At 39.7% G+C, this 22,998-nt stretch overlaps 1 protein-coding gene across 1 annotated transcript in view; it reads right to left on the reverse strand.

The window, feature by feature from the left end:
- Nucleotides 1–22,998, reverse strand: part of aff3 (AF4/FMR2 family, member 3) — a 263,454-nt gene that overhangs the window by 207,393 nt on the left and 33,063 nt on the right. Inside the window, exons 2-3 of the mRNA XM_007885859.2 lie at nucleotides 21,097–21,217; nucleotides 20,001–20,897 (exon numbers count right to left, since the gene is read on the reverse strand). Of these exons, the coding sequence (XP_007884050.2) occupies nucleotides 20,001–20,897; nucleotides 21,097–21,217 (1,018 nt within the window). The remainder of the gene's footprint in view (nucleotides 1–20,000; nucleotides 20,898–21,096; nucleotides 21,218–22,998) is intronic.

Genomic DNA, 22,998 nt, shown 5'->3' on the forward strand with positions numbered 1-22,998 from the left:
CTTCTCAGGTTGCTTGTTAACCTATCTCTGAGAATACCAGGCAGCCCTTTTCTTGTTTTAATTTGATTACTTGGATTTTTAGCCAAAGAAGTCATTGTCATGAGTGGCCCTCATCAACAGCAGCCAGCAGCTGGCTTCCATATATAGCCCTGAATGGAGACTTGATTGAGTCACCGAGGTAGAAAAAAAATGACCTAAGGCCACAACACCCCATGAGCATGTATAACTACATGTATCTTTATTTAAAATTAATTTCAAGCACAACAGGATTAATCCATCACAGTACATCGAAACAACATTTCTGCGCTCAAACATTGTGACTGAGTGGCACTCTGTAAACTTCCATGCTGCCCAGGGCTACACACCTGTTATATATATATATAAATAATATATATACACACACAATTATTCCCCATTTGTTTAAAGACACGAAAAAGAAAATATTCCCAAGTAACATCCCAGTTGAATATAATTATTTTCAATCCTAGACCTGACTGGCATCAGCTTGGCTCCCCTAAAGTACATATTTTATTGATTTGCAAAACAGCATAAAAGCAGCATATTTGGCAGTGGTTATACCATCTCAAAAAGAAAGAAGCAAGAAACATTTCACTGAGAGAACTTTGTGTCAATATGAAGTGGGATTGATTGCAGCTGTGGGCAAGACTGTAGCTCAAACCGCCTTGGCCTTTTGGATAAAGAATAGCAAAGAGAGGAAATACAACAACTTGCATTTATATGGGAGTCCTGTAGCTCAGTGGTTAGAGCACTCACCTCACAAGCGAGAGACCTGGGTTCTATTCCTGGCAGGGCGAAATGTTGGGCAAGTTTCCTTACTCCACATGCCTCTGTTTGCATAACAGTAAGCAGGAACCCGGTTGTTAGTCGAATAGTGGATCGCTTTTCCTGGGATGATAATCCCTCAAAAAAAAATAATAATTTGGTCACTCAATCCACGACTGTTTGTGGGACACTGCTGTGTGCAATTGGCTGCTGCATTTCGCCCACAAATACAATCAATTCACTTTACAGTATATTCTGTGAAGAGCTCTGAGACGTCAAGAAGATGTGAAAAGCGCTATATCAAATGCAAGGTTTATTATTATTATTATGTAGCGCCTTTCTCATATAGCAATGTTTCAGAGCACTGTACAAAGACAGGGTCAGATGGCAAGCGGTGGGAGGTGGCCATTGATGTGTTTGAATAGGTAGGTTTTAAGGTGGGACTTAAAAGACCGAAAGAGGGGGAAAGATGGAAGGAGTTCCAGAGGTTATCGCCATAGAATCTGAAAACTCGACAACCAACGGTGGGCAGAGAAGGCACTCAGCATGAGAAGGGGAAGAGGAATGGGGTAAAAAAAGAAGGAACCATGTCAATAGTTTAAAAATGAACAAAAGTAATAAATATCAAAAAAAATTGTTCTAAATTAATAATGTAAAGATCAGAGACAAATGAAAATAATTTATGTTTGATATGTACTGAAAAGTAGCTGCTGAAAATCAATATTGCAAAGGACAGTGTAAAACATAAGCAGTTTGGAGTTTTGTTTCGGTATGGCACATCCTTATCTATTAATAAAATAAATTGCATTTTTATAGGTATTATCATATATCTCAAAATATCTCAAAAGGTTATTTTTTGTCAAAGTGAAGTGTTTTGTATACAAACGTGACAACTGTTTTGTGCCAGCAAGGTCCTACAAACAGCCATGAGCTGAAGGATCAATTTATCTAGAGGATTGTTAGCCAAGGATTCCAGGATAAACTCTTTCTTTTTCATCAGTGTCATGGGATCTCTACTGTCCATCTGAAATCAGGCAGATATAGACAGAACTTCTGACGATTCACCACTTCTGCACTGAGATGTCAACCTAGATAATGATCTTAAGTTGGCTTAAACTTTCTGAACCAGAGTCGAAAGTGCTACCAGATGACCCAATCGAAGACACACCTATCAGAAAAAAACATCCAGCAGAAGGAAAGATATCTTGGAAGAAAAGGTTAAGCAGATTAAATGCTATGGTCTGTTGGGTAGATTTAAGAGTTTCTACAGTAGTTATAAACTGGTTGGCCCTACACACAAAGCAAAGGAACTGAATCCTGACAGGCTTTTTACACTTATGGCCTCCAGATGAACAGCATATTTCTTGTGATTCAAAACTATAACCATTAAGTAAATGTTTTGCCAATATACCACAGAACAGATGTCTTGATATAAATCAGTCTTTGAAGAATGGCTACCAATGTAAAAACATTGAAACTGAGATCATTATGACCTTAAAATCCAGAACATCAATGTGAAAAACTGAACTGAGCTTTGCAGTGAGAATGAACCTAGTTATATAATGAAGTGCTTGAGATCTAGCTTTAATTGCCTTCAAGATTGTGACAGCCTATCCAGATGATAATGTGAACTTGAATTGATAACTCAGCAGCCTTGAATTTCAAAACACCCACCATCAGCAGGGAGGCAGTTCAGATACCACTGACATTTACATGCCATTACACCATTCACTGATCCAGGTCATGGTCTATAAATAGTGCCAGCCTTACATATGAAATATATTTACAATATTCCCACATGATGATTTATTTGCAGCAAACTAATTGCTGGAATTTATAACAATAGTATCTTAGCAATTCTCTATTTTATTTTATATATTTAAGTTATTTGCAAAATATTTGTCGTCAGAATGAGCATTCCATTTTTCTGATTTTTGCTTCAGGGATCCAGAATTTGTAATAATAATACATTTGGTTTAGCATCTTTCAGGCCAGGAAGATGCCTCAAAGTGGTTCACAGGATATAATGTAAAATGCAGTGTAGTGGCAGCCAGTTTGCACACAACAATCTCCCTAAAACAGCCACGAAGTATGCAAGCAAACTTTACTTTCTTGGCTGTTGCTCTTATTAAAGACATTTTAACTAGCACTTTATTAAATCAAAATATTCTGAAGTGCTTCACACAATAATAATTAATAATAATCCTTGCATTTGTTATAATGTCTTATCACATGGGAAGGACGTCTCAAAGCACTTCACAGGACTCAGTGAAATGAAGGACTGTATATTTGTAGGAAAATGTGGTAGCACAATTACACACAGCAATGTCCCACAAACAGCCATGAAACAAATTAATAATTTTATTTGAGGGATTGTTGGCCAGGACACCAGGAGAAACTCCCTTCGCGTTTCAAATTGTGTCATGGGATCTTTAACGTCCACCTGAACAGGCAGGTTTAAAATCTCATCTGAAGGACGGCCCCTCCAACAATGCAACACACCCCCAGCATTTCATTGGAGTATCATCTTAGAATATGTCACCTCAAGATAGTACTACCACTGAGCCAAGCTGACACACAGATTGAAGTTTAGGGATTTATACAGGAAAACAAAGCAGCTAATCTGCATACATCCCACAAAAACAAGTAGATAAATAACCAGTTAAGTGGCTTTTTGACATTTTGGAGCAATATTGACCAGAACACCTGGAGAACTATGTCCTCTTCTTCAAAATGGTGCCGTGGGATCTTTAACATATTCATGAAGCGTTAGAAGAGGCTTACGATATCTCAGGAATGAAGCCCTCCCTCAACACTATTGGTTAAGTATCAGTCCAGATTTTCATCTCAAGTTCTGGTGTAGGTCATAAACCCATAACCTTCTGACCCTTCTGACAAGAGTACCATCAACTGAGCTAAAATATACTGCAGGTGGCTGCATACACCATTTGCATTGTTGTGTTGAGCTGGAAATTACAACCATGATGTTAAGATTGATTATTTAACAAAATATAGTTACCACTGCAGCATTTAAATCAAACACTTGAAGTGGCCTTGTTATAGGAAGGTTTAAAGTATGCTATGTCAAATAAATTGTTTAAGTTTTAAAAGCATGGAAGTATAATTTAACCCAGTAGTGCAGTGGGTACAATTTCTATTACAGTGCTTATTAAGCAGCAATTTGTATCAAATAGCTCAGACAAACAACACTTATGTTCTATTCTAATCAGTTGGACAGATGTGTACACAACTGGTATCAATCTAACAATCACCAATCTTAGTAACTGAAAGATCCTGGATAGTCCTTGGTTGCATCTTCCGGTTAACAGGTCATTAAAAATTGTAAGTAGCATTTCCAACTGAATCTTAAAAGAAACCACGTGTACTGTTTTGAAGACTGTCTTATATTAAAGAATGGAGCCTAGATTTGACTTTTTATGCTTTTGAAATCTCCCGTAGCCTTGGGAGGTGAACAAAGTAGGTAATACCACTTTAATCATTTTTGCTGTTTTACCTAAGAAATTGCTCACAGATGAACATGATTCAAAGTGAAACAGCAAATAGATAGACTGACCCGTCTCCGTTAAGGTCAGGATTAGGTCAATCAGCTTCTATTTTTATCTCTCCATAATGTTTAACAACTTCACAGAGCAAATACTCTTAAAATCACTCTTAAAAATATGGTTACATAATACATGGGTTTTATCATAAGAAAGGATGCCAGACTCTGTCATTCATGTCAAGTTCTTAAGGCAATGGACAGCAACTCATAATAACTACAGTCATAAACTTTGTTCATCATGTTGTAGTTTATGCTCTGCTCACCCGGGATTTCAAACTTTTGATTGCAGACCCTAGGGTACTCGTATTTTGTTTTTGATCAGGTTCAAAAGAGAATCTATAAAATTAGGGCATTAAGATTCAGAACTAAAAAACTACAGCAATTTAAGAGATTTTGTGTGATGTGCAATATGTTTTTTTGGGGAGATGGGGAGAAAATTAAATACCAATTTTCTTTTTCCCCATGGGAGCAAATCTTGTTCAAGCAAGCTACAGCTGGCGTCGGAAGATTTTGAGTTTGTTGTTATAATCAAACTATAGGCATTATAATTGACAGCTCAATGAGGGTGTTTCTGTTGAAAAAGGTAGAATGGTGGGAGATGAACTCATCTTACATTCTATTTTTTTTTAAAAAGACACATAGTACTACAACAACTTGCACTTGTATAGCGCCCTCCATGCAGGGTAGTGTCTCAGAGCATTTCATTATAGTAGCACTATGATAAAATAATCACCCTTGCATTCAATAATAACAATGCCTTTCAAGTCTAAAAGAGCTTCAAAGCATTTTACTATGAAGTATGGTGATTTTGTATTTTGTGGGCGAATGCAACAAACAATTTGTACATAACAATGTCCCGCAAACAGCCATGAAGTAAATCATTGATTTTAATTTGAAGGATTATTGGCCAGGATACCAGGAGAAACTCCCTTCTCTTTTTCAATAATGCTTTAACATCCATCTGAACAGGTCAAGACAAATCTCATCCAAAGGATATCCAGCACTGCACTGGAGTATCATCTTAGACTGTGAGCTCAAAGTCCAACATGTGGAACACTGTTATGAGACATCTAGAAGACGTGAAAAGCGCTATATCACATACAAAAATTTTTATTATTATTATATATTGTGGAGTCCTGTAGCTCAGTGGTTAGAGCACTCGCTTTGCAAGCGAGAGACCTGAGTTCAATTCCAGGCAGGGCGAAACCTTGGGCAAGTTTCCTTACTGCACACGCCTGATAATAATCCCTCCAAAACAAAAAACAATAATAAAATGGTCATTTTCAAACCACAACTGTTTGTGGGACACTGCTGTGCGCAATTGGCTGCCGCGTTCGCCCACAAATATACAGTCAATTCACTTACAGTGTGTTCTGTGAAGCGCTTTGGGACGTCCACCCGACGTGAAAAGCGCTATATCAAATGCAAGGATTATTATTATTATTATTATATATGGATATATGGGGCTTGAACATGCAATCTTATCACACAGAGACAGGAATGCTGCCAACTGAGCCAACTGACATACTCATGACATATACAGTCATTCTACTGTCCAGTGTATCCGGTAAAACGCCTTAATAAATAACAAATTTAAGGGTTATGGGTTATTATGTATGTCATCCTAGCTCAGTGGTAGCGCTCTCACCTCTGAGTCAGAAGGTTGTGGGTTCAAGCCCCACTTTGGGTCTTGAAATCACATAGTCTAAGCTGATAACTCCAGTGCAGTGCTGGAGATATGTTGCATTGTTGGAAGTGTCGTCCTTTGGATGAGACCGTCTGGCTGTTCAGGTGGACGTTAAAGATCCCATGGCACTATTCGAAAAGAGAAGGGAGTTTGTCCTGGTGTCCTAGCCAACAATCCCCAAATAAAATTGGTTATTCGTTTAATGACTATTTGTGGAACATTGCTGCGTGCAATTGGCTACCATGTTTTACCCACAAAATACGCAGTCGTATCCATTGTACAATATATCCTGTGAATTCCTTTGAGACATTACAATGACGTGATAAGACACTATATCAAATGTATTATTAATCATCATTATTTTTATAAAGTGTATATGTAACATATTCCAATTTTGGCACTTGGTTGATGAAAACCTTGGAAAAACATGGGCACCAAGGCCCACGTGCAATAAAGGATACCTTGAGGACTCCACAGATGACTTGTAAGGATCTATATTCAAATTCAACTTCAAAACTACCAGCATGGGATTTGCAATTTGCCATTTATGAGCCTGCTGGCAAAATTCACAATCCAATATTTGCAAACGAAGGTCACAATTAATGCAACAATTTTTGTTAGTAAAGGTCACATTTTAGACCACAGAAGAATTAAAATATTCTTCAAATAAGAAACAATTACTGTATAACCAAGGATTTAACAGTTTACAGACCAAACACATTACTTGGGGATAGTAGAAATATAAATTTTGACCCATTTGCCACCATTTTAGTGATAGTATACAATTCTAATATCACAAGTTATTTTCAAGAAAATATTGCAAATGTGTCATAGAGTTCCTAAATTATATAACCCAATGCTGCCATAAGAAACAGCAACGCTTTACAAATAAAACTTTCAATATGTGCCTGTCATTGCTTATTTAATCTGTGAATTACAGTGCAGAAAGTACTATGCTTTCAACTCTGGAAGCAAAAAGATAAGTACTTTATTTAACATCCAATTAAATGTGGTCACCAGAGAAATCATTGCTTGTGAAGCTTTATCAGAAAGAGATTAATCCATTTCAAGCTCAACTCGAAATGTCACAAAAAAACTCATGAATTTAGATAGAAAAATCAAAGCCATTTTCATTCTGATCATAACTTGCATAAATTGCTGTATTTAGACAGAATTTAATCAAATTTCTGGATTCTTTGCAATAGTCTTTTATCTCTTTTTAAGACACTGACCTGTCAAGTGGATATTCTTAGTGCTGAACAAATCTATGCATTTTTAACTGCTGTTTGCAGCAAATGTATGGATAAAATCATGTCCCATATACCTTATGGTTGCAAAGGCTTAAAATAATACGAAGTCCCTAAGTTCTGCACAAATCTATGATATAAACATTACTCTTTTGCTGTAATCATCTCCAGACATGATGGTGCCTGTTCTGTTTTACTTTATTTCTGGAAACCATCCATTTTCACAGAAAGGTAACCAAGAGTGACAGGCAATAGAATGTCTGGACCATGGATCATTTTGCACAAGAAAACGTCATCGGTTTAATGAATGCTTGTTACTCATCTAGGAAGAACTTAGAACACACAGCAATTTATCTTCAATGTTTTAATTTCCTTATATAAATTCATTTCACAGTGTTAAACTGATGCTGTACTTTTGTTTTAAAATCAACCACATTTAATTGTAGTGAGATCAGATTTTCCTCTTTGGTACCAGAGGGTTACCATAATAGCACTATCATTATGAAATGATAGAATGCTGGAATGAATTTCCCAAAACCGTTGTATCTCCAATAAACAGGCATAAAAGATTCACAGGAATTTAGGGTGCACAAAGAGCACTTGTTTTTCATTAACTCTACAAATTGTGTCAGTCATCTTAATTTACATATGTAATCATCAGTCTGTAATTTGGGGCATACTGTCTTAAAATAAAAAAATTGTAAATTCAGCCTTAAGTTGGAAGCAGTGTTCCAGAGTTATTAAAGGTAACCTGCTTCACATCCCTTAACCACCCTACCATTGGCGGTTGGGATTTCAGAGTATCTGCCACTGCTCTCAGGAACTCCATCCAGGAGTCCCTTCGACTTGACCTTTCCATCATTTTCTACAAGATACACAACAAGCCCTTTGTCTTTGACCACAGTTTCAGCCATCTTACGTACGTCATATGCATTCTGCATAAAGAAATCACGTCAATAAAGGAACTGATAGAACTGTCCTTCTCATACTCTTAGTTTTAAATTATTTATTATATAAACTATATATGGTTTTGTTCATTACACTATATTTCAACAGAAATGTAATTGTACCATACAATATATATAAATTCCTTGTAAATTTTTACTTATATCTACTGTTCACTGTAAAATTACCCATCTAATATATGTATTGGACATCGAACATCATTTGTCCATTATACCTCCACAGCAACACCCTCTCATTTATATACAATCTACAGTCTCTACATCATCTGTTTTTGTGAACATGAATATCACAGCTGTTTCGTGTACACAGGTATATGGGTGACATGCAACCTACAATACTTGGACAGAACCATTCCCTGGAGAATTCCAGAGTTGTTAGAACATTAATCAATTGGGAGAAAGAGGGGGGTGGGAACAAAATCCATGGTAGTATCAAATGTACATATTGTAAGTAAGTAGTAGGCTTGAGGTTGTTTTCTTGTTCAATTATTTCTTGCACTCTTCAGAATTACTTTAAAAGTTAGTAACATGGCAGTATAGGCCTTCATGTTCCAGCTCCCGTGAAGGTGAAAGTGTAAAGAATGAAAGTGTAAAGATTTCTCCATATGGTTCTTTGCTCAGATCTTCTTAAGGGAACATAATTAAAATTAGTCCATGTTATGGCTGTAACTCTTGAAGAACGGCCTTTAGATTTGCCAGGGGGCATCTCTCCTTGTAATGAGTAACAGCAGTGGATGAATTCCACTTCAACCATTCTTCCTTTTGAAAAAAAGTTTACTCAATGTTTATTTGTGTAGGTCACACATAATTGGCCTGGAAATGTTAGTACTGTCTAAATAGCAGAGAAAGTTTGTGCATATTGACATAGCAGAATTCATTTTTAGCTTGCTTTTACCAGAATACTATTGTGAAATAATTACTGAAGGTAAATGAAACTCAGACTCATTTGGGTTTGAATTTTGAGTACAACAAATTGCATTTGTAGAACATCAGGTAAGACTCGGATACTGATTAGCTGTGTAGGAAATCGCAGTTTAGAGGCACAAACAATATTTTTTTGAGGGGCTACAGTTTTTCAGTTCATTTCACAGTTCATGGATTTTGATTCCATTGTCATTTACCTTTTGAACAAGAGCGTGGAATGTAGTTTCCCAAATCCACAAAATTTTGTAAAAAGGAAATACAGAATGCAGTGGAATCACACCTGATCCTCAGACTAGAGAACAGACCTGTTCAATTTGTTGTTACACACAATTTACCAAATGATATAAGATCTCGATCCCACAACAATCTTTGTAAAACCCTGCTCCATGTTCTGATCTCCACTGACGTAATAACTAACCCGAGCTGGAAAGTCCAGGTAAGAAACAGGGAAATGTGTATAGTAGCTTCTCAAACTGAGAGAATTGTCAGAACATTAAGACAAATTTGAGTACTTTCCAATGTTTTGACCTTGACTGTAGTAAACAAGCTGATGCATGTCTTGGAGGTACCATGTCATTGGATACAGTGTACTCCTGTTCAGGAAATCTGCCACATCTATCAGATACAGTGCTTCTGAACCCATGACAAATTTCCAGAGTTTATTTTCCCAGCACAATCCACATCTTGGTTTGCTTTTGAAGTTTTGCATCACATTATCTTTCCAGGAAGGACTGACTATTTTGGAAGCAGTTTAAAATTGATGAACAGCTAGTTAAATGGTTCCCACTGTGCCACTGGGCATTAGTACGTGGTTATCAGTTCACTTTGATTCATCTGGCTCCCAGATGTGGCCAATCCTGTAAGGAAGGAATCTGGTGTGAATGACAGAGGGGGTTGCTGCTGTAATCTAACATCACTTTACTAACAGCAAAGGGTGAGTGTAATGCCCACTATCATCAATTGTGCAGGGCAGAGTACTGAAGGAACCAGCATTGGGAGATTTACCTGGTGATCGTATCAGTAGTCTGGTGCAATGGACCACAAAGATAGCTGCAGTCATAAGCCCCAAAGCTCAGTGATACACGTTTTGTGATGCTCTTCCTGGCAGGCAAAGGTACCAGTTGTTTGCAAACATTCAGAAATCATTTGTAATGTGTGGTGTAGGCCTTCAAATTATATCTATCTTGGAACATTAAAAGTTTGTTGGGGGAAGGGCAGGTAAATGGGACTGAAAGAAATGCCCTTGAAAGATCCAGCACGCTCACGGTGGACTGAATGGCTTTCTTATGCTCTGTAAATCTCTATGGTTCTATAGTACTTGATCATGAGGGGTTTATGACAAACAGCTTATACTTTCCTCAAGAGGGTCCTCTCATCAGGTTTAAATTCATTGAAAAATAGATTGTTGAAGGGCAATAACTTAGTTTCAGGTAAAGTACTACAAAATAAATTTGCTTACAAAATAATGTCACTGGGTATAAGGGGTGAGATATGGACATAGATCAGTAACTGGCTACAAGGAAGGAAGTAGAGTACAGTCAATTGGGATCCATGCTGAGATCCTGCCTATTCTGATATAAATAAATGACCTAGATTCACAGATTTAGTTCAAAATGGCTACATTGCAAATATCAAAAAGTTAAGGGGAAATGTAGAACCACAGGAAGCAGCCAAGATCTTACAAAGAAAGCTCAACTTGGAGAATCACTGGCAATGAAATTCAAGGAAAATGCAAGGTGGTGAATATAGAAGATAAAAATATGTGACAATGTATTCCAATAGATGGGACAGAACTTATCAAGAGATTGAAAGGAAACTAGGAGATAATTAAGTTATCATTCATCATACCCAAACAGTGTGAGCAGCAATAAAGCAAGGCAGACAGGACATGAGACTACATTGCAAATCAACGGAGTTTGGATCCCCAGAAGTCATGTTCAAAGTCTATAGTCCTCTTCCTGTACCTGGAGTGCTGCATACAGATCTGGTTGTTGCAACATTTATTGGGGGTTTGCCGGGTGTCTGATACAAGAAGCTCCAAGACTATAGAGGCAGTGCAGAGAAGGAAAAGAAGATGATGCACAGCGTTAGGGAAATGAGGAATGATCAGATAAGCTACGCCTCTCAGCCTTGTCAGAGGAGACCTTCAACAGGGATATAAGATGCTACAAGTGATACATCCATTGAACAAATAATAATAATATTTTAAGGACTGAGGAACAATTTTAGGATAGACACCAGGAAGTACAGAGAAGCCACCAGGATGGGTAGTAGAGACAAGATAAGAGCTTAATACTGTAATGGGATGATACAATACAAAATTACTATTTGTATAGCGCCTTTCACGTCGGGAGGATTTCCCAAGATGATGAACAGTCAGGAATTTGGACCCGAGCTGGGGGGAGAAGTTGGGATAAGGAAGAGTGGAGGGAAGGAGCGTGGAAGAAGGCACAGTCAAAGAGGAGGATCTTGTGACGTGCCTCGAATGAGGCAAGGGAGGGAGCGAGGCAAAGGGAATGTGGCAGAGGGTAGAGGCAGAAGGCCTGACTGCTGATGTTGGGGCGGGTCTGGCAAGCGACTGGAGCAGGCTGCTGTGCAGAGGAAATGGACAGGTTGATATGGCATTAGCAGGTCACAGAGGTAGGAAGTGACAAGTCTGTAGAGGGCCTTGAAGGCGAGGACGAGGATTTTGACCTCTATCCACTGAGGGATGGGGAGCCAGTGGAGCCAGGAGAGTGTGGGGTGATGGAGTCGCAGAGCTTGGTGCAGGAGAGGTTACGAGCTGCAGAGTTTAGGATGACCTGCAGCTTGTAGAGGGAATTGGGAAGGCCGACACGCAGGGAGTTAGCGTAGTCAAGCCTAGATGTGATGAATGCATGAATAGGGGTTTTGGCAGCCTGAGGGGTGAGGCACTGGGGGTGTCAAGCAATGTTGCGGAGTTAGGGGAAGGCAGAGCAAGTCATGGCATGGATATGGGGGAGAAAGGACAGTTGAGAGTCAAACGAGATGCCAAGGTTCCGGACTGGCGTAGCAAGGTGGAGTGAGCATCCTTGGATGGTGTCAGCACTGAGGTGTGGTGGCGCTGACAGTAGCAAACCTCAGATTTGTTGACTTTCAACTGTAGAAATTCAGCTCTCATTCTTGGACTTGATGACTGACAGACATCAGGTCATGATAGTAGAGTGGGTATTCTGGAAGAATTCAATCAAATGGTCTGAGGGGTCTTCTTCATCCATACATATTATAATCTGATGAGTTTATTGGTTGACAATCAACTCAATCATTCCACTCTTATTTATAACAAAACTATTACTGAAACTAACCGATTCTCGTGCCTATAAACTGAAAACAATGCAGCATTGCACAGACGGTCTCTATCTCGCAGAAACAGTGCAAATATGACAGATGCTGGCAACAGAAGAAAAAGAACAAAACAGGCAGCATGAGGGCAATATGTAGGATAGAGAGAAGAGGAAGGTCATGCAATGGAAATGATGCAAGATAAGTGTCCTGAAAATCCTTCCTGTGGGCTACATTAGCTTTGCCTCATTACTCACAGCATCTGGCAGACAAGAAAAAGAGAAACATTCTACAGTTTTAACACAAATAAAAGGCTGATCAACAAGCCTAGTGTGGTGATAGTATCTTCAATGGAATAACTACTCTAACATTAATTACTCTCTCTTTCCTCTAACTGTCTAATATTTGTCCCCTTCAAATAATAATAATCCTTGCATTTCATACAGCGCCCTATTATGTCATTGAAACATCTCAAAGCGCTTCACACAATTTACAGTACAGTGGATTGACTGGCTATTTTGTGGGCAAAACGCAGCAGCAATTTGCGCACAGAAGTGTCCCACAATCAGTCTGGATTGAGTGACCAAAATATTATTATCTTAAAGTATGAAGGGGAGTAATCTTGCTTTTACAAATTGTAATCACAAAATGTTCATCCCCTTAAATTTTAAATGGAGTACAGTATTTGAAGCAAGGATATTAAACAACAACAACAAAATTACATTTGGAAAGGGTAAGCAAATAGGTTTAAAAGATCTGCAAAGATCTAATAAAATGACAGAACATTTGGGACATCCTCCTGACATGAAAGACGCTAAGTAAATGTAAATATGCATTGTATAACATGCATGATGGCTCAAATGGCTTCTTCCTCTTCATATGTTACTAAAAATGTTGTTAAGATCTCAGCCTTGTGGTAAAGCAATTTATATTCTTAATCTTCTGCCTATAAAATTCTTCAACGCTCTCTTTGTACCATACCTCTGCAATCTCCTACAACCTTAACAACCTGTACGCTCCCTTCACTAAGGCAGTCGGTTAGGACACCAGTAGTCCTGGAGTTTAGGGTGGAGGCAGAGAGGTAGAGTTGGGTGTCATCTGCATACATGTGGAAATTTGCCCCATGTCTGCGGATGACATCACCAAGGGGGAGCATGTAGAGGGTGAAGAGGAGGGGACCGAGGATAGAGCCCTGAGGAACACCGCACGAGACAGTGCGGGGGCTGGAGGAGAAGCCGTTTGCCGCAACAAAGTGGAGGTGGTGTGAAAGGTAGGACCTGAACCAGTCAAGGACAGAACCTTGAAGGTTGAGGTGGGAGGAGAGGCGGCGGAGGAGGATTGAGTGGTCCACAGTGTCAAAGGCGGCGGAGAGGTCGAGGAGGACGAGGAGGCAGAGGGAGCTCTGGCCACACATGGTCAGGATGTCATTTGTGACCTTGACCAGGGGGCAGCATGGAAACCCAATTGGAGGGGTTCACGGAGAGAGTGAGAGGAGAGGAAAGAGCGAAGCTGGGAGGCAACGGCTCTCTCAAGGACCTTGGATAGGAAGGGGAGATTTGAGATGGGCTGGTAGCTAGATAGATGTGAGGGGTCAAGGGAAGGTTTCTTCAAAGTGGGGGTGATAGTGGCTGTTTTGAGGGGGAAGGAACAGTGCCAGATGACAGGGAGAGGTTAATGATGTTGGCAAGTAGTGGGGCAAGGAGGTGGAGCTGGGATTTAAGGAGAGGTCGAGGGAGCAGGTGATGGATTTCATGGAGGTTACCATGTTGAAGACAGAGGAGGGGGTGACAGGTTCAAAGGTGTGGAAGGAGGAATGGGTAATTGTCGGATGGGTAATTGTGTGGGGTGGGGGTAGGGAGGGTTTGGAAGGGCAGTGGCAGTTGAGCGGATTCCCTTGATTTTGGACTCAAGGAAGTCCAGCATTTTCTCGCAGTGAGAGAAATCACCACTTAAAATATATTGATAGGGTTCACTGAATATCAAAAGAAACAAAACATTTTTCCATCATAAGCCAGCACTGCCAAGATTGACAAACCCACAGGCAGAAGCGTTATCAAACAAAGAACATTGTTTAGTAAAGTGATGAGTATCATTTTTAGTCCTCCAGTACATCTGAATGCATGAAACATGACTGACAAAATGCTATTTATCATTAGGATTAGTCAAGATCCTGGTTCTCACCTTCAAAGCCCTCCATGGTCTTGCTCTCCCCCTACGTCTGCGACCTCCTAACCCCATACCAACCTTCCCGCTACCACCGCTCAGCGGGGTCCGGCCTGCTTTACGTCCCTCGCCTGGCCCGCCCCACCATTGGCAGGCGAGCCTTCAGCCACTCTGCCCCACCCTGTGGAACTCTAACCCGCAGACCCTTCGCCCTGCCCCCTTCCTTGCCTCCTTCAAGACCCGTCTCAAGACCCTCCTCTTCAACCGTGCCTTTGATCATCCTCCTTCCTCCCCTGCCCCCAAGCTTCCCTGATCCCGACACCCAGCTCGGGTCCAAAACACTGATTGTCCAGCGCCTTGGGACATCCTCCTGACATGAAAGGCAAAATACAAATGTAATTTTGTTGTTGTTGCAGTACATCCCAGTAATGGTTTAATCATATGGAATGTAACAGTTCCTTAGGGTATAAGAGCACACTTTCATTTCTGTGACTTTGAAGACACTCTTGAGGAATGTGGAATAGTGCAATGGTGCCATAAATTGCTGGTGTTTCTAGTTCAAAGTAGCTTTTTTTCTCTGACAATTTGCAGAAACCCATTGCCAAGTTTAAGAGTATCTAAATCAGCTTGAGAGCTCCACATGTGCATGCCACCTACACAAGGAAATTCCCTGTGTAGTTGTGCTCACATTATCTAATGAATTTGGAATAAATTTCATAATTCACAAAGTTGAGACAAGGTTTTACTCAAATATGTGGTATAAAGCTGCTCATCAACTTTGGCTTACTCAATCTTCACGGATCTGCCCTTGCCTGGTTCGATTCCTACCTCTCTCACTGTCTCCACTTCGTTGCCTCTAACGGTTTCTCCTCCAGCTCCCGCACTGTCACATCTGGCGTCCCCCAGGGCTCTGCCCTTGGCCCTCTCCTCTTTAATATCTACGTGCTCCCCCTTGGTGACATCATCCGCAGACATGGGGTCAACTTCCACATATATGCGGATGACACCCAACTCTATCTTTCTGCTTCCACATTCAACTCCAGGGCCACTACTGTCCTGACAGACTGCCTACGGACATCAAGTCCTGGATGAGGGCAAATTTCCTACAGTTGAATGTGAACAAGACTGAGGCCCTCCTGATTGGCTCGCACCAGCGCCTCAGCACCTCAGGCTTTGGCAGCATCATCCTCCATGGTTGCACACTATGACTCACCAAGCCAGTCAGGAACCTGGGTGTCTTGTTTGACCCTTAACTGTCTTTTCTCCCCCACATTCAAGCCATGACCCGCTCTGTCTTGCCTCACCTCCATAACATCGCCCGACTCCACCACTACCTCCCCCCTCAGGCTGCTGTTCATGCCTTCATCACCTCCAGGCTCGACTATGCAAACGCCCTGCTTGTCGGCCTTCCCAACTCCTCCCTCCACAGGCTGCAGATAATCTAGACCTCTGCAGTCCGTGTCCTCTCCCGCACCAAACTCTGTGACCCCATCTCCCCCACTCTTGCCTGACTCCACTGGCTCCCTATCCTTCAGAGGATCCAGTTCAAGATCCTGGTCCTCACATACAAAGCCCTCCATGGCCTCGCCCACCTGACCTCTGCGACCTCCTAAGCCCCTACCAATCCGCCCATTCCCTCCGCTCAGCCGACTCTGGCCCGCTGCATGTCCCCTGACTAACCCGCCCCACTACTGGCGGGAGAGCCTTCAGCCACTCTGCCCCCAATCTCTGGAATCCATCCCCCAATCACTCCGACTCGCCCCCTCCTTAGCCTCCTTCAAGTCCCGCCTCAAGACCCTCCTCTTCGACCATGCCATCGGCCACCCCCCTTCCACTCCCCTACCCCCCCAACCCCAGCTCGGGTCTGAAATGCTGTACTCTGTCCAGCGCTTTGGGACGTCCTCCCGACGTGAAAGGCACCATACAAATGTAATCTTGTTGTTGTTGTTACATGCTCATAGCCAGGTCTGAGCATCATTGCTTTTGAAAGAAAACAAAAAGGTGTGGAGGGAAAGAAGAAAAAAAAAGAATTTCTGCATTTCCAAGCTGGTATTTCACTTCTTACAGTCACATGGATGGCGAAGAAACATGAAGAAAACAAACATTTTTAAAACATCTATTTAAGAGCAGCACAGCTATAGAATTCAAGCTCCAATGTGATTTCTATCAAAGGTCTAGACAAAAGTTCATATCTGTAATTCCCTAGAGTGAAGTTGAGACCTGTGATGTTTAAATTAACACTGGTATTCAACAGCAAATTGTTGAAAATTGAGCCCATTTGATGTCTTAATTATTGACTGGTCGGTGGATGTAACTTCTCCTTTCCATTTTCATCACAATGATTCGGCCCATTGCCAACTGAACTTTAGATAGTTTGTTAGCAGAGCACTGGAGCAATGCTTAGCGGGATACTGGTTTAAGTCAACAAATAAATCAAAAATAAGTTAGTATCCTATCTATCAGTATTCTAATTTGTGGCTGGCTTCACATTCATAACACAGATAGCTTTAGATCCAAATATTATGACGGAACTATATATGCGTGTGTATGTGTGTGGGGGGGGGGGGGTTGGGGGGGAAGAGAGAGAGAAGGGTCACACCTATGAATCAGTTGATAATTACAACATTGACTCGCCATATTTTTCAATGATATTAATTAACACGTCACAGTCAGCAATTTTCATCCTCCCACCCGCCAAAAGGTTCAGTTGTTCGTCTTATCTAAAACAAATCCTGAAAACATCATCATACAAAGAGTTATGTGAATGTGGGCCCACTGCCCCAGAAGGCCATAGATACAGAACCAACTGAAGGGCCATATGAATTTTTGGGATGTAAAGGCAATTACAATAGGAGAACATGCTGAAAATGGGTTTAGAAGATAGACAGTTCATAAACTAATAAAGTGGTGTAGCAAGTTCGATGGATCGATTGGCATAATCTTGATCCTAAATTCTTATCTATTCATGGCATCATAGGGAAACCAAGCACATCTCAACAGAAGAGAATTGAGCAACATTCATTCATTCACTCACTCACCAAGTTACTCATTAAGTCAAGCAGCCATTTATATTACATGTCATATCTATATTATAGTACAGCACAGACAGCTTGACTGTCCTCTTGGCTTGATATGGTGTGCGGGATGGGAAAACCACAGTAGGGAGAAAATATAATTACTTGGAAAACTGTTTTCCATGTGAAGAACATTGGATCTGACTTAACATTTTAATTAGTCTTTCATGATAATTATATTGTGGTAACAACCTACATGGTTGTAGGCTAGCTTTGATAGATATTCATAGGAGATATTCAGAATACATATTTCCAGAAATCTACAGCATTTATTAATCGAAACAGCAGATCTGATCTGCACATTAATTTCAACCACCAGTAGAAATAAGCTAATAATTTACAACAGAATGTTAAGACCCCAAATCATAAGTGACTATCAGCCTCCATTTGTTCTCCAATGGAGTGAAAAACACTAATGTACAATCAGGACCACTTTTTGTAAACTAGAAGAGATTAATGGTTTCTAGTGGTTCAGTTCACAATCTTAAACAAAGAAGAAATTATACACCATTACAAATACAGTATAAATAAATATTCACAGAAGTTTCTGAAATGCTTATGGTTGTTCAATTTAGCAGATGTTAAACACTGACAGCATAAATTAGTGCTGGATTGATTTTCACCTTTCTGTGCAATATAATTCTATTTGCCTTAGGAATATTATAGCTCGACAAACTTTCACACATAATTATTAAGATAATTACATTTTACTTATTTTACTCGAATTCAAGATCCTCACCCTCAACTACAAGGCCATTCACGGCCTTGCTCCCTCCTACCTCTCCGACCTACTATCCCCCTACCTACCCGCCCGTACCCTCCGTTCCTCTGGCTCCAGTCTGCTCCACATCCCCCACCCCAACCGCCCTACCATCGGTGGCCGGGCCTTCGGCCTCTCAGCCCCGAGGCTCTGGAACTCTATCCCCCAGTGCCTTCGCCGCCTCCTCCCTTTCCTCCTTCAAGGCCGGTCTCAAGACCTTTCTCTTTGACCGTGCCTTCAGCTCCCCTCTCGACTCTCTACCCCTCCTCGCTCCCTCCCTTCCCTCCCCTCACCCTGACCATTTCCCCCCAATGCTCGGGTCCTGACCCAACTGTACAGCGCCTTGGGACGTCCTCCCGACGTGAAAGGCGCTCAATAAATGGAATCTTGTTGTTGTTGTTGTTATGCAACTAGGGTGTAGATTTATTTTAAGAGATACAACAATATGAGATGTCATGAGACAGAAACTTATGATACTGCTCTATGTTTCAACTTACAAAATTATTTTCCAAAGAGTAAAAGTTGTTTTTTTAAAAAAAATGATGGCAACCTCAACTGTAATTGTATCCTGGAAAATGTAACATTACCATCTCTTTGCCCATAACTGTTGCTTCTGTAACTAGTTGAAAGCACTAATCAGAATCATGTGCAGAAATGATATTTGCTTGCAGTGTGCCAATGAAACAGGAAAGTTCCAAATGTAACTATTACCATAGCAGACAGACACAAGATTTTCATCTACAGCATTCTACAGTATATATTGTTTGCCTCGGCAATTTAACATAATTATTTAGAAATACAAATTCTGTTATATACAACACATTTTAAAATTTGGCACTAACTTTGTAATGCTGTACTTAATTTGGATAAATGGTCTGAGCATTGTTTAATGTTTTTGTTCTATTTAAAGCAAATTTACAAGACTAGATTACTGACTGCAACTCAAGTTATAAACGGTAATAGTAACTGTGTGCAAGAACACTTCTGAAGGTATAACAATATTTAATAATATTGGATAGTGCAAACTGTGCACCCAATAGCAACAAATAATTACTTACTATCATAATAATTTCAACAATGCTGTGCATACGTGTATTGCTTCTACTCTTGCAGAAAAAGGATCTGCTGATCTTGTATAAGAATCTTTACATAATATTCCAAAAGACTAGTGAAATATCAACTATAAAAACAGCTTGATTTGCTACAATATACATTTTGAATTGTGATTGTTGGAATATTATGGTGGATTATGGAATCTTACTGAGGCAAGTTTGAATACCATAGAACACAATTCCCTTTTCCCTATCTGCTTGCAGCATTCATCTATAATTAGCATTATCAAGCTATGAATACAATATTTACGGTGCACTGCTTTTAAATGATCATAAAAATTGACTTGGCAGGCACATACTTTATACGATTCAATGCACACCTGAGACCTTCATATATATTTCCTTTATACCAACAATACCTGGATTTATGAGGCAATGCATATTTCAATTAATTGTTGTAATTGTACTAAAATCAAAACATACCTTTGCCTCTTCTGCCTGGGGAATGGTCAGCTTTGCTATGATAGCCTTGGAGGCAGGTACATTAATTTTTGCATCCGGCAGTTCTCCAAAAGGCTGATCGCTGTAAGATATGACAGTTTCCACTGATTGTTTTAGTTCCGGAGACTCATTTGGTGCTTGGTCTTGACCATCCATTGGCCTTACATAAGCTGTTGGCTTTTGTTGGATTGCATTAGACTTAGAAGAAAGAGATTGAGGGAAGCTCTGAGCAGAAAGTGTACCTTTGGCATGGGTTGTGGAAGCTGATGAGGTTGGTACATCTGGAGTATGACAGTGTACATTGACATCACAAGAAAACGCATTTTGATGTTGCTTACTTGAATTACCAATCATAGATTTAAGAGCCATATTCTGGCTAGAATGTGATGTTGGGCTTGATGACTGAATGTTTCCATGATCCTCTTTCTTCGTCTGATGTTCAGTGTTATGTTCATTCCAACTGCTATGTGAATCACACACTCTATTTCCATCATTCCCATCTCCATGTCCATGTTTATTTTTTCTCAGCTGGTCACTGGACACAACATTACATCCAGTTCCAGAACTCTGTCCTTTGTGTGCTAAATCCATTGCTGATTTTGTGCCACATAGACTGGGTGGAATAGGCGATGAGGAGTACAGTGGTGGGAGCACGGTCGATGTAGAGCTGTTGTTGCTAGGAAAAGGACATTGCATCAGGTTTCTTGAGTCTTGAAATAAATGTTGATCAATACTTTCAATTGGAGTTTGTGAAATGCCAGTTTTGGGAATGCCTACAAGGTGACTCTGATTTGACCTATCAGTCAATAGGTCTTTCATTTCATCATAGTTTCCTAGCGTATTTTGAATACGGCTCGACAGTTCATCTCCCTTGTTAGTCTGGAAAAAAATAACAAAAAGCATGTGATAAAATAATACTATTTCTACACCGTTACCAAAATAATAATGTAAGTTTTTTTTTTAAAAAAGTACAATTAATAAAACATTCAAGGTTAGTAACAGAAACATTATCAATTGATCTGGACTGTACAAAGGCATTGTCTGTGGAAAATATAAGAGATGTTCAGCAGACATATACCTTATATGGCTCACTAAAGAGAGGATAATCAGTGTTAAAAGTTTCATCAAGCTGGTGAGCCTCTTGGTTTCTCCTTTCCCATTCCTTTCTTCGCAGTGCATTTCTGTCTTGTTCATAGACACTGCATAGAAAAAAGACAACATTTGAGGAACACTATAAACATGAACAATGATTCTGAGCTTTATGCAGTTGACAGGTGGCTTGGATAACAAGAAAATGAATCAAATTAATGTCTGTTTAATCAGGCACTGAAAACTTACAGTCCCTTGATACATAGACATTTCCTTCATGGGGAGAGCACATAATTAAGTTCTTCATAAATATCAAAAGGACATGCATCAGCCAATATTGAAATCCTCAGCATGATATTTAAAATGAAAAAAATACTATGTTTCTTTCATTAAAATTATACTCTGAATTAAAAGGTTTTTTATCCATTTGTACAAATTAATAACATATTTACATTAATTGATTATGAAACCATTTATAGAAAAAAAATTGTAAACTAATGTCAATTCTCCCTAAAGAGCAGTAACACTTAGGAGATGTACTACTTTCCAGGGTTATACTTCTTCTGATCTCCATTAATCAATCAAAGAGGCTATCAAGCTGTTCCGACACCAGCTCTTTCTTCAGATTGATCGCCTTTCACCAGTCTAACCTTTCATTGCAGAGCAGAATGTTTCAGATTTCACCCATCTATTCACAGTCCCAGAAAAATAAAGTTCTAATGAAGGGTAATCCCTGAACTGTTAACTCAACCTTGTCTTTCAGGTGCTGCTGGGTACTTCTAGCATTTTTAGTCTTTAATTGTAGAAAACGCTATTTTATTTGGACAGTAAAACATTTTTCTATGTTAGTCTTTCTTTCAAATCAAGTAATTCAGCCACTTTCCAATATGTCAAACCCCTTATCCCATCATCAAAATTGCACAAGGTTATTACAGCCTACACGTTCATCACTATGCTTATTGTTGATAATATTCTGTAAATCAGTCTGGAAAGCTTGCATTCAGGCACATTAGGAAACAATACAAAGATTTGTAAACAGTTTCCGTTTCTGCATTACAGTATTTCCAATTAAGCTATTTGCATATACTTTGTTTCTGCATTGATACTGAAAGTCAACACAGTTTACAATTCCAACAATGAATTCCATTTTAAAATTCTGGGTACTCTACAACTATTCCACAAATTGCAAAATTGACAAACCACACATTGAATATTCGATATACGCATCAAAGCCAAACTAAATAAAAACACTCAAGGCAAATAAATGGTAAAACTGGTGTTTAATTTTAAAAATCAGAACAAAATTACAAGTACAATTCTGTTACCATGCACTCTACTCATATGCACAAAAATATGCACAGTGTGGTTGCCTTCATTAAATGCCTGTCTAAATAAAAATAGTATCTCTCAGATTCGTACAAGTCAACTGCAGTGGGAGTCGTTCAGCTCGCAATTTTTCTTGCGAGCTTCCCAAATGCTGTTCTCTTGATAACATAACAATACTCTGTGTGTATATTACAGGCACAGCACCCATCAACTGTAGACACATACACAAATGATTTGCCATCTTAATCAGATGTCTTTCTCTTCTGAAATGGAGATGTGTCCTTGAAGAGATTCAGTGTTGGCGGATAGGTGAACTTATTTGTGGAGACATTGTTGAATTTTTGAGCTTGGGACTATAAACAAACAGATAGACATTGTATGCTGATATTATTACTGACCCAAACTCGTAGCAAGCATTATTTAGAAGAACTTGCATTTTTAATAAACACTCAATGTTGAAACATCCCATAGTGCTTCACAGGATTTACAATCAAGTGTAATAACGGTTTTTGAAGTAATGGCAGCTATTTTCCATATAGGAACAAGCAGCTAGATAAATGGACAA

This window comes from Callorhinchus milii, unplaced genomic scaffold (genome assembly GCF_018977255.1).
Source record: "Callorhinchus milii isolate IMCB2004 unplaced genomic scaffold, IMCB_Cmil_1.0 Scaffold4, whole genome shotgun sequence".
NCBI classification, from domain to species: domain Eukaryota; kingdom Metazoa; phylum Chordata; class Chondrichthyes; order Chimaeriformes; family Callorhinchidae; genus Callorhinchus; species Callorhinchus milii.